The sequence below is a fragment of the Pocillopora verrucosa genome, chromosome 9, assembly GCF_036669915.1.
Source record: "Pocillopora verrucosa isolate sample1 chromosome 9, ASM3666991v2, whole genome shotgun sequence".
Taxonomy (NCBI): domain Eukaryota; kingdom Metazoa; phylum Cnidaria; class Anthozoa; order Scleractinia; family Pocilloporidae; genus Pocillopora; species Pocillopora verrucosa.
In genome coordinates this window covers 20,902,743-20,923,964 of record NC_089320.1, presented here as the reverse complement: position 1 = coordinate 20,923,964, position 21,222 = coordinate 20,902,743, and the positions used below count along the sequence as shown (strand labels likewise).

General features: G+C 39.1%; 1 protein-coding gene across 1 annotated transcript; it reads right to left on the bottom strand.

Moving 5' to 3' along the window:
• Positions 1-564: 564 nt before the first annotated feature.
• On the bottom strand, positions 565-21,153 carry LOC131777103 (tudor domain-containing protein 1-like). Its single transcript, XM_066172292.1, has 35 exons — positions 21,011-21,153; positions 20,044-20,275; positions 19,567-19,676; positions 18,891-18,979; positions 18,197-18,255; positions 17,957-18,098; positions 17,729-17,809; positions 17,129-17,229; positions 16,612-16,675; positions 16,229-16,277; positions 15,936-15,988; positions 15,195-15,271; positions 14,995-15,066; positions 14,267-14,463; positions 13,750-13,911; positions 13,443-13,611; positions 13,195-13,279; positions 12,907-12,978; positions 11,866-12,019; positions 11,358-11,470; positions 10,731-10,839; positions 10,005-10,064; positions 9,604-9,719; positions 8,973-9,029; positions 8,427-8,484; positions 8,035-8,146; positions 7,122-7,474; positions 5,773-5,960; positions 5,558-5,677; positions 4,842-4,928; positions 4,470-4,675; positions 3,333-3,622; positions 2,391-2,529; positions 1,735-1,918; positions 565-1,406 (listed from the first exon to the last, which is right to left on the bottom strand). The coding sequence occupies exons 1-35, from the start codon at positions 21,060-21,062 to the stop codon at positions 819-821; spliced, it is 4,800 nt and encodes a 1,599-aa protein (XP_066028389.1). The 5' UTR covers positions 21,063-21,153; the 3' UTR covers positions 565-818.
• Positions 21,154-21,222: the final 69 nt, after the last annotated feature.

Below are 21,222 nucleotides of genomic sequence, written 5' to 3'. Positions count from 1 at the left end.
TCTTAGAATTGTCAAGCAATAGACGGACTCAGAAAGTTTGTAAATTACACGCCTCTGGCTCGTGATTTACAAACATCTCTCGTGCTATCCCAACATCCCGCGTGGTTTATTACACAGGTTGTCTTCTACCTGCTTAAAGTGTTACAAACTCAGCTTTGACGTGGTTCATTCGAGCTGATAACCTTTCGTCTACTCATATAGTTAAGTTAGTCAATGTTAAGCTTGCTTCTCAATTAGCTCACAAACTTAATTGCTCTTCTGATCCTACGTTAACAAATCCGTCCCAGGTTTACAAGGACCCGGCTAGACGCCCGGCCAAGTATCGAACCCAGACCTCTAAACCCGGAGTTCGGCACACTAACTATCAGGCCCCCACGTCTCTCACACTTTACTCTCAAAACGAGGTTTATCTCATGTTAAATTTACAACTGGCCTTCTTTTATTGCCAACAGACGCACACCAAAACCAAATAAACCTTTTGATGTATCAAATAATGACAGACCCTCGTGTTGGTTGGTACGCCAACTTTTTTTTAAAATTGATATAAGGACAGCATCAAACGAGTTGATATAAGTAAGTTTTAATATGCCTATAGACAGGATTACTATACAAAGCAACTGTACAAACAAACGTAATATTTTATCCTCAGTAGAAAACATTTTCCACCCAATGGTAAGCTTTATAATAAAACCTGCGATGCAAAACTGCAAAACAAAAACTAAATTAAACATTTCTTTGTCAAAAAGAGTCCTTTCCCATAATCTTCATATTTTAAAGCAATTCACAATAATTTCTTCCTCTTTTTCTCTTTTTACTCATCATACAGCAGATTCCAAGGAATCCTTATTCACTTCAGCCGAATTCGTGTTTTTATTTGTTGACGTCACTTTCGCCACTGGGGCTGACGTCAAAGGCGGTGATGCTGTCTCTTTTTCATCACGTGATTGAACTCCTTCTGTTGTTTGTTGAGAACTTTCGACCCCATCTAGACTGGGTTCTGTTTTCTTAACTTCCGACTCACAGTTTCTAGAAACTGTATCCGTAACCTTCGATGTTAGCTCTGCTGGTTTTAACAGTTGTTTTGCGGGAGGAAGGTTACGTGCAGGAGTGGGAATTTTTTCCAACAATTTAGTCGACGAAGAATCTGCTTTCGTCTCAGTACTAATCTCTAATCTATCCTTCGATGTGAATTTTAACTCGGATTCTTGAAACTCCAAAGTTCTCTCCTCTGATTCATAGCTTTCGTCGGTATGAGTGTCTGATTCTGCATATACGGGTACCTCATAATCCACACACTTCGCTAAACCTCTTTGCGCCAAGAGAAACCCTATCGAAACTTCTTCGACGCATCCGTCATGTCTCTCTGTATGTTCGTATAACATCACACTGGCCGGTGGTCCATTGAACTAGAGGAAAAAGCGAGGGAACTTCAACTTTAGTCAAGAGCTTAAGAAAATGAAAACTCGTCGTCATCCGTTAGGATTTTAACCACAACCATTTCCGAGTTTGTGGTTGGGTGCTCTACGTATTAGCCGCTGGTTGATTCATTGAAAAAGAGCTGGCCCAAATTTTAATTGCTCATGATCTCCTAACGACAACATATAAAAATGAGGTCAAAACATTAGAGATCACTCTCCACTTTTTGGCACTTTTCGCTCACGGAGAAAATACTTTGTCGTTTCATTCATGTGAAAGTTAATCGGTCGCAGAAAACGACTCTACTACCCTACTCACTAGAACTTTCGCGACAAGTTTCTTGCCGGCCACCAACTGAATGAGGGTCTCCATAGAGCTCACTGGCCAGCAGGTATCATCCATCATTGGTCCATCTGTTGTGTCTGGTGGCCTGATATCGGCAAGAAAACATCGTGTGGCTTGAACTGGTAAATCTAGTAACTCTGATGGAAAGCCTCGCAACCTGGAACAGAACAAGAATAGGAAAGGACATTGACTCCGCGGTTACATTATGTACGATATGGGTTCTTCCACCTGTTTTCACTTGGAGAAAGGGGGAGGGGAGGGGTGGGGGGAAGGAGGGTTGGAAGACAAGTTCCCTTAACGGCCAGCGCCTTGGATTCTGGATCTAGAGATCGTGGTTCGAACACGGGTATCTCCTTGAATATTTCCGCCTACCATGCCTCTGCCCACTCAAGAGTGTACTTTAGCACTTCTGAGGGAACAAATTTTTGAGGGGAGGGGTGGGAGAAATTCCATCCCCAATGTCATTTCATCGCCACTTACCAAAGTCACGTTACTAAGAAACAGCCATGCCTTAAATTGCGGGCTCACTAACTCTTAAAATGCAATTTACACGTGTTAGAATTGGCTCCCGTCTTTCAATGCCGACTGCTGGTCATTTAAAATCTATGAAACAAACTAAGTACTCTAACCTGTCCGCCTTAAGTACTTCAGTTGTGCCATAATCCACGTATAGTGCTTTGACCTCTAGAGGTCTCTGATGTTCAACTGATTGAATCTGAGCTCTGTACCACATGTCATCTTCAGTGTAGCGTGCACAGCACAACATTCCTGCAGTTAGAAATTTCCTAGTTAGTCTCTATCCCCTTTGGTTCCTCTCCTATTTCAGTAGAGGTTTTTTTTACAATTCTGTAGCAATTTTCTCAGAGATGTAGACGAATAACTAAGACAAAATTGGTCCACTATGCCAACAAACTTCAATGAATGGCAAAACGTTGCAAGTTCTACGACATTTTAAACTTTTCTTTAACTCTCTTTTATTTCCCCATTTATGGTCCCTAATTTCTTGCAACATTATTTGGGAGAAAGGTGGCACTTTCAAGTAACTTATAAGAGAGAGATAACAGGATTTCTATTTATTCTGCAGAGTGGAGGGTTCTCTTCTAAGAGTAGGCGTGTAATTTTGCCAATCACTGTCGAACAAGAAGCTTTGCTGGTTAGGATAACTTGATAAGGACATTTGTCTAGCTAGGAAATTTTCAGAGGTTACAAGACACTGTAGACTGTAAGTGGTTTGAGGATATTTTAATACAGTAAGTCTTTCTTTGGCCGAGTCATTGACGAGTAAAAAAAGAGGAAACACAAAAAATCTGTTCGGGAATTGAGGACGACTCTAATTTCTTTTGACTCAGATAATGGATGAAACGACACTGAGGAAGGTGGATTGGAAAATCAAAGAAAGCATATACGCTCTGAACAACTTCTTTCTACATTTTCCTTGGCGACCGTGGATCTGGGAAACAGAAAAAGGCAGCTATGCTACGGTCAACCTTTTTCTCCTTTCAATTTCCTTTACGCTCCAATTAGTTTCAAAAAGCGACGAAGCTTCGGACCAAAATGAGATATGATCTCACCTTCTTTGGCGGTCGCCAATGGAGTGTACTTCTTAAAATAATCTGGACTGTTTATCTTAGCCATAATCTCCTCCAGCATACGAAGCTCTTCGGTTGCAACGTCCAGGGTAGGGTCAAGATCGTCAGCGTAGCCCTTGTCTATCTCAGTGGGTGGAACTCGCTGGATAAACAGACAGTCAGGTCTCTCTATATGTGTGATAGTGACGTCAAACCGTATTCCATCCCCAGGGAGTTCCGACTGCACCAACACACATTCAGCCTCTCGGGAACTGATCATTTGAGCATGCGCTCTTTGGTGAGAACAAAACGTAAAGTAGTTTATCATGACAAAGTTAACTCACTCAATAGGTTTAGACAAATATGCCAGACAAACATTTGTCACGAGGACTAAACGTTTAGAGGATTCCATGCTCAGCCAGTTCCAAGTTTGTACTCGGATGCTTAAAAGAAATTTTTAATCGAGTACTGGTTTTGTCTTATCTTGCTTTTATTTTTGGTCTAGCCGCCTTACACCATCTTCCTCAACCAATCAGATGTGAAACTAAACCACTCGTGACTTGTCACCTGCGTTTTCCTCGCGCTTCTTCCAGTTTGCCTATTTTTAACTTTGATCTCTTATTAGCTAGTGTAATAGTCCATTTTACAGTTGTGTGCTTGGTTGCCAAGCCTTTGAACAGGAGTGAGGCTAAGGGTGACCATGTTATGATACAAACCTTGCTGCTTTTGAAATGCAAATCAATTTGTTATCATGCTAACTAGATTCAGGTCTCTAACACAACAAGGTCACCTTCAGCCTCACTCCAAATCAAAGGCTTGGCAACTAAGTACACAACTGTAAAATGGCCTATTGTAGCCTTCGCTCTGATTGGCACTTATGATAACACTGTTTCTTGGTATTTCGACAATCAATTGAAAAGTATTCTACCAAGTGAGCTCTTGAGCGTAGAACACGCTTGCGAGCTTGGCCTCAAACTAAGTTGATATGTAACAAGCATCCCGCAGCTGCACCCAAAGCATCTTCAGAAGTGAAAAAGTACCAGTGATCTTGTGAGAGGTAGTAAATCACATTCTGCATAAGAATGGAAATTCCAAGTTTGCGGATGAAGTTTCAACAAGTGTTGATTCAAACGAACTGACCTGGTTTCAGTAACTGATCGCTTTGATATGAAAGGCTTGGCTTTCCGAGGCCCTGGCTTTCTCGGGTGGAACTGGGACGACTGTTCTTCATCGCCTGGCGCGGGAGATCTCTGAACCAGACCCCTGCTCAGCAGGCTCTGCGCCACATCACAACCATCGGGAAGAGACAGGTTTACCACCAGAGGGTAGCCAGGCAGTTTGTCACCCTAGAAACGAGACTAAAAGTAAATAACTACAAAAATAACGCGCACCTAAAGTTATTCGCGTTTCTCGGACAAGAAGCATAACTCTCTGTGCCTCCCTCCACCCCTGAGAAGTTACATATCAATCACCTCGGGCTGTTAAAGGGTTACTACAACAGAAAGTTCTCACCCTGATTGTAGCCATACAGTCCTGCCCCACGACAGCCTGAGACAATGCCAGGATGGCTTCTGGTGGCCAATGCCCGTCACTAGTTTTCTGTAAAAGATGGAAAAGAAAACAAAAGCAGTTGTGATGAAGTAAATTGATAATTATCTCTGGAGTACTGGGCGAAGATCACTTATCAGACAAGCTATATTTCTACCGGCTTGGTGTAGCCTGCAGTACGGACGAGTTAACGTTACAAGCTCGCGATCGTTTATTCGACCGGCCATATTTGATTTCGACTTCGAGAAGACCGTGGGGTAGGGGGTAGGGAAAGGCGAGATGTAATTTATATCGCCCCATTCCTTTCCTGGTATTTCCCTTGGAGCATCGCCCACCCCCTTGGTACAAATTTCTTTCTCTCCCCAGCCTTCTACTGCTTTAAAATTAGCTATAATTTTCACCAAGAAAATACTGAGCACTCGCTCGCCAAAATGACACCTACCCTACAGGCTACGCTGGGTGTACAATAATCCCTCTAAATTTGTAACAGTTTCCATTTCAGCTTACATACACTTCATTAATGGTTTTCTACAGTTATATTTCAATTTAACGGCCACTTTCGTCAAAAATTTGGGAGTTCTTTTCTTTCAAGTAGCTATGCATCAAAGCCAAGGCATATAACTTTGCGTAGATCACATGCTTCTGATCAAAGTCAATGTGACAACCAGAGAACTACTCACAGGTTCAATTCCGCGCAAAACCAGCTGAAGACATTGGTTAGGAACCTCCATGAATGGCATCTCTTGCCTTATGGCAGACAGGGACACAACTTCCGAATTTCCAAAGTCAACATAGCTCACCTGAGGAAATACAACCAAGTTCATTATCATTCTTGAGTACATATGGAAGCACTTTTCTTACATAGTGCAAGACAAGGCGGTCCTTTATTACCTACCTCTACTTTATCCTCCTCTAATATTTTTATCACTGAGGCACGGTACCACATACCATCCTCTACGAACTGAGCAACGCACGGGAGGCCTGGGAACAATGACGTTACATCGGAAGGTGCTCCTGATTGATCCTCGCTTTTGCCGTATCTCTCTAACAAGGTTCCCATGATGTTTATCAAAGTACGGTCACCTGAAACCGCCAAAGTACATTTGAAAGCATGGTACTCGTAACTTACGTCATAAGCAAGTTTATTTAAAAGCACTTTTCGATTGAATGTCGTAAAACAAAAACGAAATTAATCACAACGGCCGGTCAGAAGAAACGAAAATGCCTTTAAAAGCCAATGGGAACTCATAATAAAAACAGACAAACCGCCTAAAGCGCAGGAAAACGCAGGCAACCAAGTCATGATTGGTTTTAGCTTTGCATCTGATTGGTAGAGAGAGTGACGCGTGTTTTCTAGACCAATCACAGAAAGAAGTAAACCAAAACCAGTACACTCTGGGATAACTTTTGACTCTCAATTAAAAACAGCTCTACGCTACAAAAACGATAGTAAACTCCGGCAGCAAAATGCAACCCTCTACCTAAGACTTAGACTCAAGTTTTATGGGGATAAAAGTCAAATCGTTGAAGTTTGTTGAAGCTTGTCCAAAATATTATCACAACAAACTTTCTCACTTTCCTTTACTTCTTGCTGACTACGAAATTCAAATGTTAGGTCGCTGGAAATCAGCCTGTTACAAGACTTATGTTCGTTCCCCGCTCGATGTCCTTCCCCAGTTCCCTCAGCGAATAGCAAAGACTGCGTCAATCACTTATCAATAAGCTAATCCCTACTACCAAAACACTCAAGATTCCTTGTGGACAGCTAGTTTTTCCCTTCGTTTCTCTTACCGCAAACTTTACCATTAACCGCAAACCTTACCATTTGGGTATTTCTCTGGGCAGTTGTATTTGTTCCAAATGGAAAATATATGTAGCTGCCCATCGACGGCCCACATACGTTCGATTGTTGTCTTTATTGCGTGATTAAATGGTATTTATAGTTAATACAAGTTAATGGTGGGCATGTATTGTACATAGCTAGGAATCGCATTTCATTATAACCTCGTGAGTCGAATCGTTCGGTTCGCTCGCTCTGTGAATTATTGTATTCCCCATCTTTTCCCTCCCTTGGCAGTTGTATTTGTCCCAAATGGAAAATATATGTAGCTGCCCATCGACGGCCCACATACGTATGATTGTTGTCTTTATTGCGTGATTACGTGGTATTAATACTTAATGGGGATAAAAGTCAATTCTTCTGTTGAAGCTTTTTCAAAATATTGTCGCAACAAATTTTCTCACCTTCCTTTACTTCTTGAGCATACACATATCCTTGTGAATCCACAAACGTGACTCCGGCTTGGAATTTCTTTCCTTCCGGTATTGTTGCTGCCTTGTACTTCAACTCCTTGTAATCACAGGAGGCGCTAGATGTTTCACTGGCTTGAGGCTCCGTTCTATCTTCAGACACAGCCCTCTCCTCTTCCCTGAATGAACTAGCCTGGCTCTCCTTCTCCGTTTGAATGTCAGGTTCGTTTGCAGTTTCCTGCCCAGTTTCTGTTTCTTCTACATTCTGTTCAGTCTGGATCTCATTTTCCTTCTTATCTCTTGCGTTCTCACTTTCAGTGGCTAGTTCATCCCGGGTCTTTACAATGCTGCAAGAATGCTTGAATGAGCATGCAAGAATGCGACACAAGCTGTTTCTCCTGCGCATTTTTCCTGTTTCTAAATATTCTGTCTTTTCTGCTTCCTTTTGCTTTAAATGACTGAAACACAAAATTGAACTATACACACAACAGCGAAATGTGTAAAATCTTGGTCTATATAACACTGACAATAGCGTGCTTTCTAAAACAATTCCGTATAAAAGACATAAGGAATAATCAGATAAACATTAAATGAAACAAACAATAAAAAAATAAAAACAAAACAAAAACAAACAAATTAGATTTAGCAGAGACATGATCTGTGATCACAGCGCTGTGCCAATGAGAACACAAAGTAAAAACAAGCAAACTGCCTAAAGCACGTGAAAATATGAGCGACCAAGTCGCGACTGGTTTTGCTTGTGAATCTGATTGGTTGAGGAAATGGCTTGATTCTTCTTTACTAATCACAGAGCGAAGTAAAGCAAAACTAAAGCGATCCCTGAACACTTTCGACACTTCACTGAAATTGATCTTGTCAAAAAAAGCGTGCTATGTTCTGATCTTACCCGAGTCCAGCCGTCTGACAATAACCATGCTGCACAAGAAACTGATTAATACAAACGTCCTGAGCGCCCGTGGTGTCATACAGCAAAACCGACATCTTGTTATCAACAACTCCTGAAATTATAAAACAACCCGCATAAATACGAGAAGCAAATAATGGTAGCTCAACACAAGATGAAGAAAGGCAGCACAACGACTCGATAAAGTACACTGCCTACATAATAGACTGCGAGTAATCCCTCCTTTTACGCCACGAAAGTAAAAAAAGAAACAGCGAAAAAAACAAAATTATGTTAGCGCGCCTCGCGGAACTCTGAGAGTGAGGCGCACGAAAAGTAGTCGTGATCGTGATCGTGATCGTGATCTTTGGTGTGAAACCTTTTTGAACGTTTACCTTTCACTTCAAACACCAACGACCTATTCAGCAACAGGCTCGAAACATTCTGTTGATCCTGTTCGAAAAACACACGCAATGTCAATAAAACTCGTTTGGCCTTTGCAGAACACTTTACGAAACAAATCCTAGGAATTCCAGGGTTAATAAAATGCATATTGATGTGAAAAGAATCCTAACTATGGAAAACTAAAGTCACGGGCGGCGGTTTACAAACTGAGTTGGCTCTTTCTATTCAAATGTTGTCCCAATGGTTCGCGTGTTTAGAAGACTAGACGTAAATAGCAGGGCTTCGATAAAAACCGTTTACCACCGTCTACCACCGTCGGTAAGACCTCTTACCACCGCCTCTTTAGCCTGCATGCAGGCTTTTGGGTTGGTAAAATTGTTCAAGCGTTTGCAAACTAATATTTTGGGACTTCATACATGTTTTAGGTACTTTTACATGACGCAGAAAATCACGTTACCTAGCTTTATTAATGAACGTATTATTGATATGGTAAAGTAAAGAAAGTTCTACAATGCCAAGGATCTTTCCCCACACACCTGTCCCTGCCATTCTTCTTCATTTGGTTTGATATCCACGAGACAAACAGGTAATGCCTTTCGGGACGAAAAATCAACGTTCTTGTCATTCTACTTGTCTTTCTACTTGATGTAAAATTGCTACATAACAACACTTATTTCGAGGTGTGTGCATAAAGCATGTGATAAATGTGTATGGAAAAGGTTTCATGTCGCCCAGTTTCAGAGGGTCTGAGCCGCCAACTGGATTCACATCATTTTTCTTTGCCCTACACATATGTTGGGGGGGGGGGGGGGAAGGGAACAGGGAACAGGACGAGGTGATGTAATTGTAAGTGAAAGGTCTGGTTTAGAACTCTGGTCTAGATCGCTTCAATTTTCTTTCGCTTAATTTGCGAGAAAGCGGTTGTTCCTTTGAAATTTTACGCGAGAAAGTGGCGCGCGGCGGGCCAGAATGGATCCCCTCGCGCATGCCCGACGTTTGACCACTATGTGGCCGGCGATGGAGTCCACGCTCCAGAAATCGAGATCATCTCCAGCAGTTTTTGCAAGTCAGTCTCGTATGCAAACTCAAGCTTAACCCACACTGATGACAAATACATTTAACGTCCTTTTCAAACCCATACATTTAACGTCCTTTTCAAACCCATACCTGCTTTGGAAGTCTCAGAAACATGTCGGGAAGTTTCCTGATCTCGGAAAATGTCAATTTTTCAGAGTTTCCAAAGTCTACATACGTCACGTCTACGGTTTCATCGCTGTTTACGGCTGTAAAAATAAGAGTTAAGAAGAAGATACGCAAAGATTGTAACAGACCTCGCACTTAGATCGCAGCTCAGGGCGGCCTTGATGTTTGAAAGGAGAAACTGGTTCTAATTCAAGTTACATGTGCCACATCCAGGCACACGAGCTAACAACATTCAACAGCTGTTTATCGCAAGTACACTTCACATACACAATTCAAACTATCACGTGTCGCAATACACACTATCACATGTACACTACAGTAAAAAACGTATTACGTATAAGCTTGATACTTTATAGTACCCTTACCCGTAACGAGAGCTCTGTACCAAATCTTGTCTTCTGTGAATCTCGCCGCACAAACAAGACCTGCATGAGGACGAAAGTAGACCATGACAAACTCGTTTAACTCCAAATACATTTACTTAAGAACGTTCTTCTATCTCCCTAGAACCTGCAGTAGTGCAACATTATAATCTTGAACTTCAATATAGTAAATTTAATGAAGTCTCGAAAATAATCCGGGATTGTATTACTTTTGCTTTCCTTCGCTTTGTGATTGGTCCAGAAAACTCGCACCATTTTCTCAAACCAATCAGATGCAAACTAAAACCAGTCACAATTTGGTCGCTCGCGTTTTCCCGCGCTTTAGGCGGTTGGCTTGTTTTTACTCGAGTTCTCATTGACTCTTCTTTCTTTCCTCTGATTTGCCGTTGTAATTTCCTATGGATTTAGTTTACGACACTCAGTCGAAAAGCGCTCTAAACAAGTGGAAACAATTCCACTTTTTACGGTAGCATAACGTCTTTGCTTTCTATACCTAGGGGAACTGAGAGTAAGGTAAAGTTTTAATTAAGAAATGGTAGCATGAAAGTAGCGTAAAGTAACTGGAGAATGTTTTGCTTAGGGTAATTTAGCCAGTAAATTTTCCAATCTACAGTGAACTTTATGGAAAGGGAAGGGAGACTTTTTATATCTCTTCTCGAAATTAAACACCACTTGCTTGAGCGTAAAGTAAATCGTAAACAAACCTACCCTTGTAAGGCCACGGAACACTCCATTCGGTTCCACGCCTCCTCCCTCCAAACATCTTGCTCATCTCCTCCATAATATGCTGTAGCTCCGTTGTCTCTTCACTGCGCAGCTGCCAACATGGAGGACCAAAAGAAATACCATAATGAAAAAAATTTATGACGAAACCCTGAGAGTAAACTCCCTCTTATTTTGATGTAGTTAAACGCATCGAGTACAGCTCAGAAATAACACTGATAGTCAACAAGCAATCGTTTTATATTGATCTTCCAAAGTCATCCTCGTGAAAGTTTTCACCAAATCGAAAAGTTGTTCAAAAGCTTAAACCAACGCTCCAAGCTGGCACTGTTTAGGTCACCATGACCAGTGGAGAAAAATTCTACCCAGCATGTTTGCAATGCAAGTCACCAAAACCGACGGCCACATAGCTAGTTGTAATCTTTTTTTATCATTCAGTGTTTCAGCGGTCTGTCATTGGGGTAAGATAGATATTCACCGTAAACGTAACGCACTGTTGCACTGTTCTTTATGTTCCGTCCCTACCCCCTCCCCACACCTCACCCTTTTTTTCCCCAAGCGACTACTTTGTCACTCAATTAAAAGCCACTTCATCGAGACAATGTTTCAAACCTTTTGCACATAAATTTCATCAGGGGCAGCAACATGTGTTACAAGCACATCAACAAATGCTCCTTCACCGATATGAACAGCTTCTTTGTAAGTCTTCTTAGGGAAGAAAAGCCCTGAAATGATTCAACGGAACATCTAAAACTACAGGAAGGCCATACTTCAAAACTACCTCAACATAAGTCTAACTTAATTTCTTCCTCTGTACTTATTAAGTCACTCATTCATTCACTCATTGATTTATTTTCATTAGAGTAATTTTAGATTGTGTGTCGAAAGTAATTCGGCGTTACTTTGTTTTTTTTTTTCATCCAATCAGATGCGAAATTAAAATCAATCACGACTTGGCCGTCCGCGTCTTCCCGCGCTTTACGCAGTTTGGTTGGTTTTGCTTCGAGCTCTCATTGGCTCTCAAAGTATTTCCGTTTCTTCTGATTGGTAGTTGTGATTACTTTGGTTTTGTTTTTTGACACTTAATCAAAGGGCGCTTTAAACCAGGTTATTTACCAACCTTCAGGTTTTGAGGCAGGAGAAGAGAAACGAGCCACTTCCAAGAAAACAAGGGCATCACGGACAGACACAGGTCTGTCATCATCTTGAGTTGGTTCATCATCTTCAGGACGACGCAAGTCAATCACCAGCTTATTTCCCTTTCTTCCAATCACCTAATAAAACATACAGACAATTACACCATGAAATCCGTGTGCATATTCTCCATACTGTTCTCTATACATTTCCTAAGGTGCTGACAAGGAGAATTTGTTTAACAATCAGGAGCTTCTTTAGTCAGTGATCATTTCTTTCATTCTCATGACCTTAATGTGTGATTCAAGGGTGATATTGTGAGGAGAAATTAGAAGCTAGTCTCTCTTGGAAGACAAAGGGTTAAATATAAATAACTCTAAGCATGGATTTGTTCTCAAAGCCCTCCTTGGCCAACAAATAGTACATCTTTCGAGGCCCTTCCTTCCCTTGCAGCCCAAACTGTATTTTACTTCTGTTGACATCTTAAAAACAGTAACCACAAAAAATTAAGAGAATAATTAAACCTCCATTACATATATGCACATATAACGGGCCGGTTTAACACGAGATCTAACCCAAACCGCGGTTTTACGCAAGTAGTAGGCCAAACGTATCTTCTTTAAAAGGGTTGTTTTTACTAAATAAATGTCCTTCTACTGTCAGCTTTCCGCCCTCTAGAAACTGTTCACAAAAATGAAAGCTAAGATTAAAGATTCAGCTAAATTCAAGATAGTTTAGAACGCGGTTTTGTTAGACAACGGCTAAACTGTGTCTAAATAACCGGCCCAATGAGTTTAGTTGACAAAGAATTGGTCTGTGAACGCCTGTATGTTTGTTGTTTATTTAGTCCCTGGAGATTTTCTCATCAATATTAACGAAATTTGCATCAACCATTTACCACAGTGGTCACTTCATCACACACACATGTACATCCTTAAGAGAACAAACCATTCCCTTGAAAGGATTACATTTCAAGTCACTAAAGCTTAGTTGTACAAAATAATTCATTTAGCTTCTTTGAACTTACTGTCATCAACAAAGGTTTATCTCCAGTCAGACTTCCAAACGCCTTTATTGCTTTGGCAGGCCACTTTTCCTCCTTAAAATAATATCAAACACAATTTGAATTGATACACTAAGACACACTTTCTCCTATTCAGTGTTGAAACCCACTTAATAAAGATCTAATAAAAAAAAAGCCTACTTTCTGGCTGCTATATAGTTCCTTGTAATGAAACAAAAGTGAAGGAAAGAAGGAAAATTTATTGAATGATTGAACTTTGAAATACCCTACCGAGTAAAAATGAAAACAAACCTGGAATGGAGGTACAATGTCTGCCAAGCAACAACATTCTCCAAGTTCAGGAACATTTAGAAATTCTGCTTTCATCTTTCTCAACCTGGAATAGATCAATGCATAGCAACCAACTTCTAAGGGCACCAGTACTTATTATCACATTTTGATTTCAATTTTTACTTTTCTACTTTTCATAAGATTGTTTACCAGTGATAAGAGCACTTGAGATACCACCAAAAAATTCTGCATTTGCCTTCCATACTTACCTGCTTAAAGGCAGCCACTCACTGTTTCCATAATCTATGTACTGCACCTCAACACAAAGATTATTCTCCAGAGTTGGAACAGTGTTGGGATGCGCAGGAGAATATGCCGTCTTGATGCGAGCTCTGTACCACTGATTATCAGTTGTAAACTGAGCACAACACATGTCACCTGACAACAGCAAAAACAAAAACTTCAGTATGGAAAGGAACAATTTTGAAGTATATAAAAAATTTTCAAAGCAGCAGCAGCAGCAGCAGCTTTCTGCACTGATGTTTGTTATTAAAGGAGCAAAAAATACCAACATACCAAACTTGACATCATATAGAAGATCATGAACATTCTCTGTGCTGTCGCAATAGATGTTGATGACATTCATCATGATCTGGAGTTGTTCAAGGTCAGCAACTCTTTGAATCATAAACTGACAAGGATCTCTGATATGCGTCACAAGAACAAGTTCATGACGATCTAAACAACAACACCATTTTTCAGATAGTTATGTGGTTGTATTAAAATTGACAATTGTAACTTTACCGCATCATTCCATTCCTAAATTGTACACACCAGTCTAAAGTCACCAGTTACAAAGAGCAAAGAAACTCTCAGGAAAGAGCAATCTAATTTCTCCTTACAATATCACCCCTGAATCACACATTAAGGTCATGAGAACAAAGGAAATGATCACCAATTAACAAAGCTCTTAATTGTTAAACTAATTTTCCTATTCAGCACCTTGGGAAATGCATAGAGAGCAGTATGGAAATATTCATACTACTGTTAGGACGTAAAAGGTTATAACACCAACACTAGAAGCTGCCCTTACATGCAAGATTTGATTTAAGTATCCTGGACACTGTGATTGATCCTGGTGTTCTCTGATGCTGCATTCTTTGATCAGACAGCTGATTATCTGCAGTGTCTTCTTGTTCTTCTTGAGCATTAGCAAGCTCCTGTTCTGAGTCATCACTCTCTACTCCCAAGTATTCCTCATTCATTTCACTCAATTTTTTCATCTCAAATCTGATAATCAATGTTTGACAGAGCAGGTAAAAATATGAAATAAATCATATATGGAGAGATTGTCTGAAACAATTTGATGATGTGTTAACTTGGTGTTTTTCAGGTAAATCACATCATTTTTGAGAGTTTTTAAATTTCTACCTCTAAAAGTTTCCTATTGGTTGGTGTACACACCATTTAACCCTTTAACTCCCAGATCAAATTTGTTCCTCTCCTTACTGTTGACCATACAATTCTTATAATGTTAGTTCATAGAGTTAAAGGGTTAACTCCCATGAGTGACCAAGACAGAACTTCTCCTTACAATATCAATACAGTATCAACCAGACAAGTGATGAGAATAAAGAAAAATATCAATTAGGGGATTGTGAGTGGATCCAATACCAAATTCTCCAAACTAACGTCACATAAACTGTATGACAGACAGTAGGGAGAATTGCCAATGAGATCTTGGGAGTTAAAGGGTTAAAGGGAATATAAAAATGGTCTTGTTTATTGAAATAACCAAAAGCAAATGATTAATATTCTCACCTTGCACAACCATCTGTGGAAACAGAACCATATTCAGTAATTGTCTCCCTCATCTCTCCTCTAGTTTCAAACCTAAACACAAATAAACTCCATTAAGCCTTCCATGACAGATGCCCTATGGAGCACTGTATCATTAAACAAATGTAATAACTGTAGACACAACTGTTGTATAGTTAACTTAACACTATAATGCAGCTTACCTTATTTGATCTTCATGGGATATCACTTTTACTGCACAGCACTGCATCTCTTTAACACATTCCAACTCTCTTCTTAACTAAATATGACAAAATATATTTTTTGGTTGAGAGATAGACTGATAATTCACATCCTGTAATGCTTCAACACAAAGAGGTACATTAGTACAGGGCGTGAAATTGTGCCTAATACAGGTGCCAATGTGACTAAATTTTTCACTTTGATGACCAAATCCTGAAAATTAGTCACAAAATTGGCAACTAGAATGCTTCATCATAACCTTACCAAGAGATATTAGTGAATTACAAAGATTTGAAAAGATAAATCGGCAGCAAACTTCCTTGTTAGGTTTGTTTCCAAAATGCAGCACATGCCTCACGATTGATAACTAGATGCCATCTTGGATTTAAGTGAGCTTGAATGCTGTATATCTCTTTGTGGCTTGTTAAAGATCTTTTCCCTCACTTAATTTCGGAGGGTCTATCTAGAACACTGACAACATAAAAAAAGGGTTTGTTTGTCTTTGAAAATGGCGAAAAACCTTTTTTTAATTGGCTACCACTTTGAAGAATTTAGGAGCCAAGTGGCTATCAGAAAAAAAATTAATTTCACGCCCTGTAGTAACTTTAACAGGTAACAAGTAGACAAAAGTGATGTACATGCATTAAATAAATAATAACTACAACTAAAAATATATATATTTTATCAAAATTGAATCATGTGCCAGAGTGCATAATACTCACCTTTTTAGCATTGTCAATTAATGTCTGTGGTTGTCCAATCATACTTTCCACTTCTGAAAACATAATAAATATAAATAGCAATATTTAAAAATAGCAGAGAACTCACCTGTTTACTGCAATGTAGCTTGTGTTAGTCAAAAATATTATCTCACTTTGGTCTATGGTGCAGCTGGATATCACAAGCTAACATTCTTGAGGTTAAAAACCTCACTAAATTCTTGATAAGATTGCTTTTCATTGAGTTTTACAAACACAAAACCAACTGAAGATAAACACAACAGACTATCTCTTACCATGAACATAATCTTTTGCTTTCCGCAAATTGTCAGCAACCTCTTCTCGCTGTTTTAGAATAATAGTTAAAAAAAAAGTCATAAAGTTTGATAAATTCAATAAGAGTTGCTCTCCTATGAGATAAATACTGCAAACTAAATTTTGTTGTTGACTTGAAACATGGTTCTACTTAACTCGTAAGTTTATACAATACCCAAAAAAATTTGCACAGCACATTAAAAATTTAATTATGCTTAAAAAAGCACACTTCTTACTTTTCACTGGAGAGAGGGGATGGTTGGGTGAGTGAAAACCTAAGCAGCAAGAGAGAGCCCACCTAAGCCAAGGAAGCTTTAAATATGACAAAAATACTAGTGACTACAACACTAAATAACTATTATACCATTTTCTCTAAAATCTTTTCCCCATTGTGATTTAGTTCAACTTCTTTGATCAGAGATTGCTCTCTGCAAAAGAACACATGCTTGGTGTTAGGAGACATAAAAAGCAGGGTGCTAACTCAACTCTTAAAATTTGACCCTATTTTTGCAAGTTTGTTCTACTCTACAAGCTGTGTCAATCTTCCCCTTTATAAGCAAGCTCTTTACGCCCTATCATCATTATGCAAGTTCTCCATAATGTTGTCTATCACTTCCTATGGTACTTAAAGGAGAATTTGCCCGACAATCAAGAGCTTTATGATCATATCCTTTATTCTCATGACCTCAATGTTTGATTCAGAGGTGATACTGTTGGGAGAAGTTAGATGCTTATCACTCTTGTGGGTTAAAAGGTTAGACAGTTGTGCCAAAGTTTCCTGACAACTCTAAGCAACAACTCAGCCATTTACAAAATGGGTGCATTTGACTTCACAACAGACAACACTTTGTAACCTGTAGAGATAATGCTAGACGGTGTACCTGGTCTGTAAAGCAGAATATAACATCTGAAAGTGCTCCCTGATATCATTCACAATTTCATTCTTTTCAGCCTTAACTCCTGGAAGTGCTTTACAAATTACCTGTAAGCAAAGGAATAACAACATAAAACTGGATTATACCTAATTCGTTTATTAAACTCCATAAAATATTATAGATTGTCAGAGTTCACACTGTTTTACTTCCAAGACCTTTTCCAGGAAATTTTTGAACTTTTCAGGACCATAGATCAATAATTTGCTTTCAAATAACCTCAAACAATAAATCAGTGAAGTATTTCTTATTCTTTTATCAAACAAAAAATTGTGGATCATTTTCCGTTACTTTCCATATTCCAAGGAATTCCAAGTCTTGAAAATGATATCGCAAAATTATACAACATTCCAGGCCCAGAAATAATGTGATGAAATAAAAAGATTTTCCAGGCCTGTAAAACAAACCTGTGAAATTTATGGATTTCCAGGACTGAAAAATGACAGGGTAATCAAAAGATTTCATAACATTCCAAGACTGGAAAACTTTATCCTAAAAGTCAGTGTCTTTGCTGGTTATTTTATTTGTTACTTTTCACGCATAACAAACCTGAACGGACTTGTCTAGACATTTGATTACTGGAGATACTTCATCAACTGATGTCTTGAATTGATCTTCAACTTCTTTAGCCTTTAATCAAACAAAAAATGTTTCATTTCACGGATTCAAAACTAAGTTAACTATACCAAACAAAGGTCTTTTTTGAAACTCAAAACTATGTAAAAATTACATCAGTTTAACCAAACTCACAGATTGAAAAAAAAAAGATTTACTCACAATTTCATCTATGGGTGCAATAGCATGTGTTTGTCTCTCTCCAGTAACAACACAGTGTGAACAGACAGGCTGACAATCATCCTTGTCGTAAAACTCCAGAGGTCTGTTATTGTGATCAGGGCACCCAACAGCTGTTTCAGTGCTGAGAAGTATCACAAACAAAACTGTCAATATGAACAAATCAAGGCCCCTAGCATTCACAATCACTGTTTTATAAAAAAATAACGAGCAACTCCTTACTTTTTTTTTGCAACAGGTAAGGGAACATGTTTCCTCAAAGCAACTGAATATGAATGCACCTACAAGGGAAATAGAAAGGAGTACATTTCAGTTATTCAGGGGTTCAAGTTATGGCTCAAGGTGTACTGAGTTTTCCCAATAGGTCAGTGACCTGTTGAACTGTATGTTTATGCTTTCCCTAACATCAATATCCATATTCTCTAAACGTATCTCTATACATTGCCTTTGGTACTGACAAGGAGAATTTGTATAACAATCAAAGCTTCTCTAGTCAGTGATCATTTCCTGTTATTCTCATGATCTTAATGAATGATTCAGCAGTATTATTGTAAGGAGAAATCAGATACTGGTCACTCTCAAGGTTTGAAGGGTCATTGAGCTGTTCAAGCAAAAGTAAGAAGTTTACAACTTCAGATTATGCCTGGGTGTGCCTGACATTTTAAAAGATCTGAACCAATCATGTATTTGTCAAATCATGCTTGCTCTATGAAGTGATTTAACCCTGTGAATCAGACCCTGCTATGATACCATCGAGGAGAAAGCCGTTTAGCAGTAGCTTTTGACGTATCCTTTGCTTTCTCAATGATCTTCCAAGTGAAATCCCACTTAATGCTTTCTCATTTAATGACTTTCTTAAGCTAAGCTAGGGAGTGGAGGATGTGTGCTCAGATGAAGACAAGAACAACATACATACTCTCTCAAAACAAGCACGACAGTAAACTGTTTCACACTTGCTGCAACTGCTAGTGGCTGTTGCTCTGGTGCACTCTTCACATTGTACACCTAGGAAAGAAAGAAAAAAAGACAATGATACAAACAAGGGACAAATCCAGAAAACTGACCTAGAGGGGGGGCTAAAATTACACTACTTCTCCTTCAATTCAAGCCCCCCCACCCCCCCATAAAACTTTGCTATACATTCTTCCAAATCTGTGCCAATTTAATTCCACAAGAAATATTGACATTCTCCATCATATATACTAAAGTATATACATACATTCTATGGTGCAAAACAGGATTGTAAAAAGTATATGATAGCCTTCGTTCAATAAAATGTTTTAACTCCTGCACAGTCATGACAGGTTTACAGACTAGTGTAATTCCCTTGTTCAATACAATTGTACATACTGTACAATATATCTTTCCTTTGCAAGACCCTTCTGGAATTTCAGTCTTATTCATTTTACAGTACCACTCAAAAGTAAGTTGACAGTCCCTCAAACCTTGATCCTGGATTCTTGACCCTCAATACTTGATAACTTTGAAGATTGAGACTCAAGTTGAGTTTTAAGACATTTGAGTTGAGTATCAAGGCTTTGGAAACTTGGTTCAAGACCCTTGAAGTTGGGAAACATAGGTGCACTACTCACCAGTGTCAATTTTCATCAGTTCAGCTTTCTTTTCGCGGGTAAACTGATTAATTGCTCTTTGCAAACCAGCTTTTGTCCCAAGCTTTGAGCGACCTGGCTTTTGAACATCACTACAGCAAAAAAAAAACAAACAAACAAACAAACAAAAAAAAACAAATTAAGACCAGAAATTGAACGACAGTTTCACAATCACATCTAACTATGCATTGAAACATTTCAACTAAAACCTCTCTAAACTTGTCAAGTCTGCACATCTCATATGTGTGTTCACAGGTTTTGAAACATAATTCAAGTTTGAACAAAAAAAATTGTTTACCCAAAATTACAGCTCAAATTGTACTCTAAATAAATTTGCAAAAGGAAAAAGTATGGAATTCTGCTGATCAGTGTGTAACCAAGAGTTGGTAGTAAATAAAAAGTTAGACAACATGCATGGACTTTATATGACCAGAAAGCACTGCTAGTGTATACACTTACGTGCGGTAAGAAGCTCTTTTGGAGTTGGTCATCACTCCTAACAGGAAGATGTTGGGGGGAATGGCCATTACCCCCTTCTCTCCTTCAATTGTAAGTGGGGTGGGGTGATGACAATCTGAACATGACACCTCAGTCTTTTGTAGCCTGGCCCATTTAGTCACACACCCCTCGCAAAAGGTGTGGCCACATTCCAAAAGTAAGGGGATGCGATTTCCAATTGGCTTGGTCACATCTGAAGAATGAATTTGTAACATTATCTTTATGTTAATCATTCAAGAAAATTTTTAATCATGTACTGATCATTTGTCTAAAAAAATGTATTGTTTACAAAACAAAAAGAGAGAGCTTTCATTTTTGCCACAGATTACAGATTGTCTCTGTGTATCCTCTTAAAACTTTTACAAAAAAGGTATTGACATCAATGATCGCCTATTATGTAAGTCAGCTGGTACCCACAAAGTGACAGCACCAAACAGTGATCCCAGTTCCACCCCTCCCCCTTGGACTCCAAATTCACCCCTCTCCCCTTCAATTCCAACTTGCACGCGAAGCAACACATTTTACTCTATAGAGGCGATCAAACCACAGTTAAACAAGTCCGCATTTTTAAAAAAATCAACTGACAAATAACACTAATGAAAATGGTTTTACGCTTTTGCATTGTCTAAGTGAAAGTCTGACATGCTGCAAAGGATGAGCTGAAGAAAATATCAAGCTTACGTGTATCTTGTACTACAGCAGACACAACAGAATTTATATTTGTCGAAATAACAACATTTTCGGCTTTCAAATGGGTATCCATGTAATTTCAGCTTGTGACCCATTAACTGACTGGATATCAGGATGTTTCTTAAGGTTGATCACAGCTGATGCACGCTTGGAAATTCATCACAAAGCTCATTGTCTACATGTGAAACTGTTTGTAAATTATCACAAAAAAGACGTATATAGAATGTGTAATAGCTACCTTTAAAGCCGTAACTTTTGCAGCAATTCTTGCAAGTCGGTGTACGCTGCATAATAGAAGCGAGGAAAATAATTAAGAAAAAGTATCCTTAGATTTTCCGTTCCGGTTGTAAGGCCACAAACCATCAAAACACATGTTTTGATCGTCACCTCCGACAACTTCCAAATTAGGACATACCGAACACATGTGTATCTACGGCAATACCCAAATAT

What these genes read in the sequence shown, in the direction of transcription:
- LOC131777103 (XM_066172292.1), bottom strand. Translation starts at nt 21,062, where the DNA reads ATGCAGCGTACACCGACTTGCAAGAATTGCTGCAAAAGTTACGGCTTT. An exon ending in GTTGGTGTTTGAAGTGAAAG is followed by an intron (nt 8,147 to 8,426) that starts GTAAACGTTCAA and finishes TTATAATTTCAG; the next exon opens with GAGTTGTTGATAACAAGATG. An exon ending in TTTTGCGCGGAATTGAACCT is followed by an intron (nt 4,929 to 5,557) that starts GTGAGTAGTTCT and finishes CATCTTTTACAG; the next exon opens with AAAACTAGTGACGGGCATTG.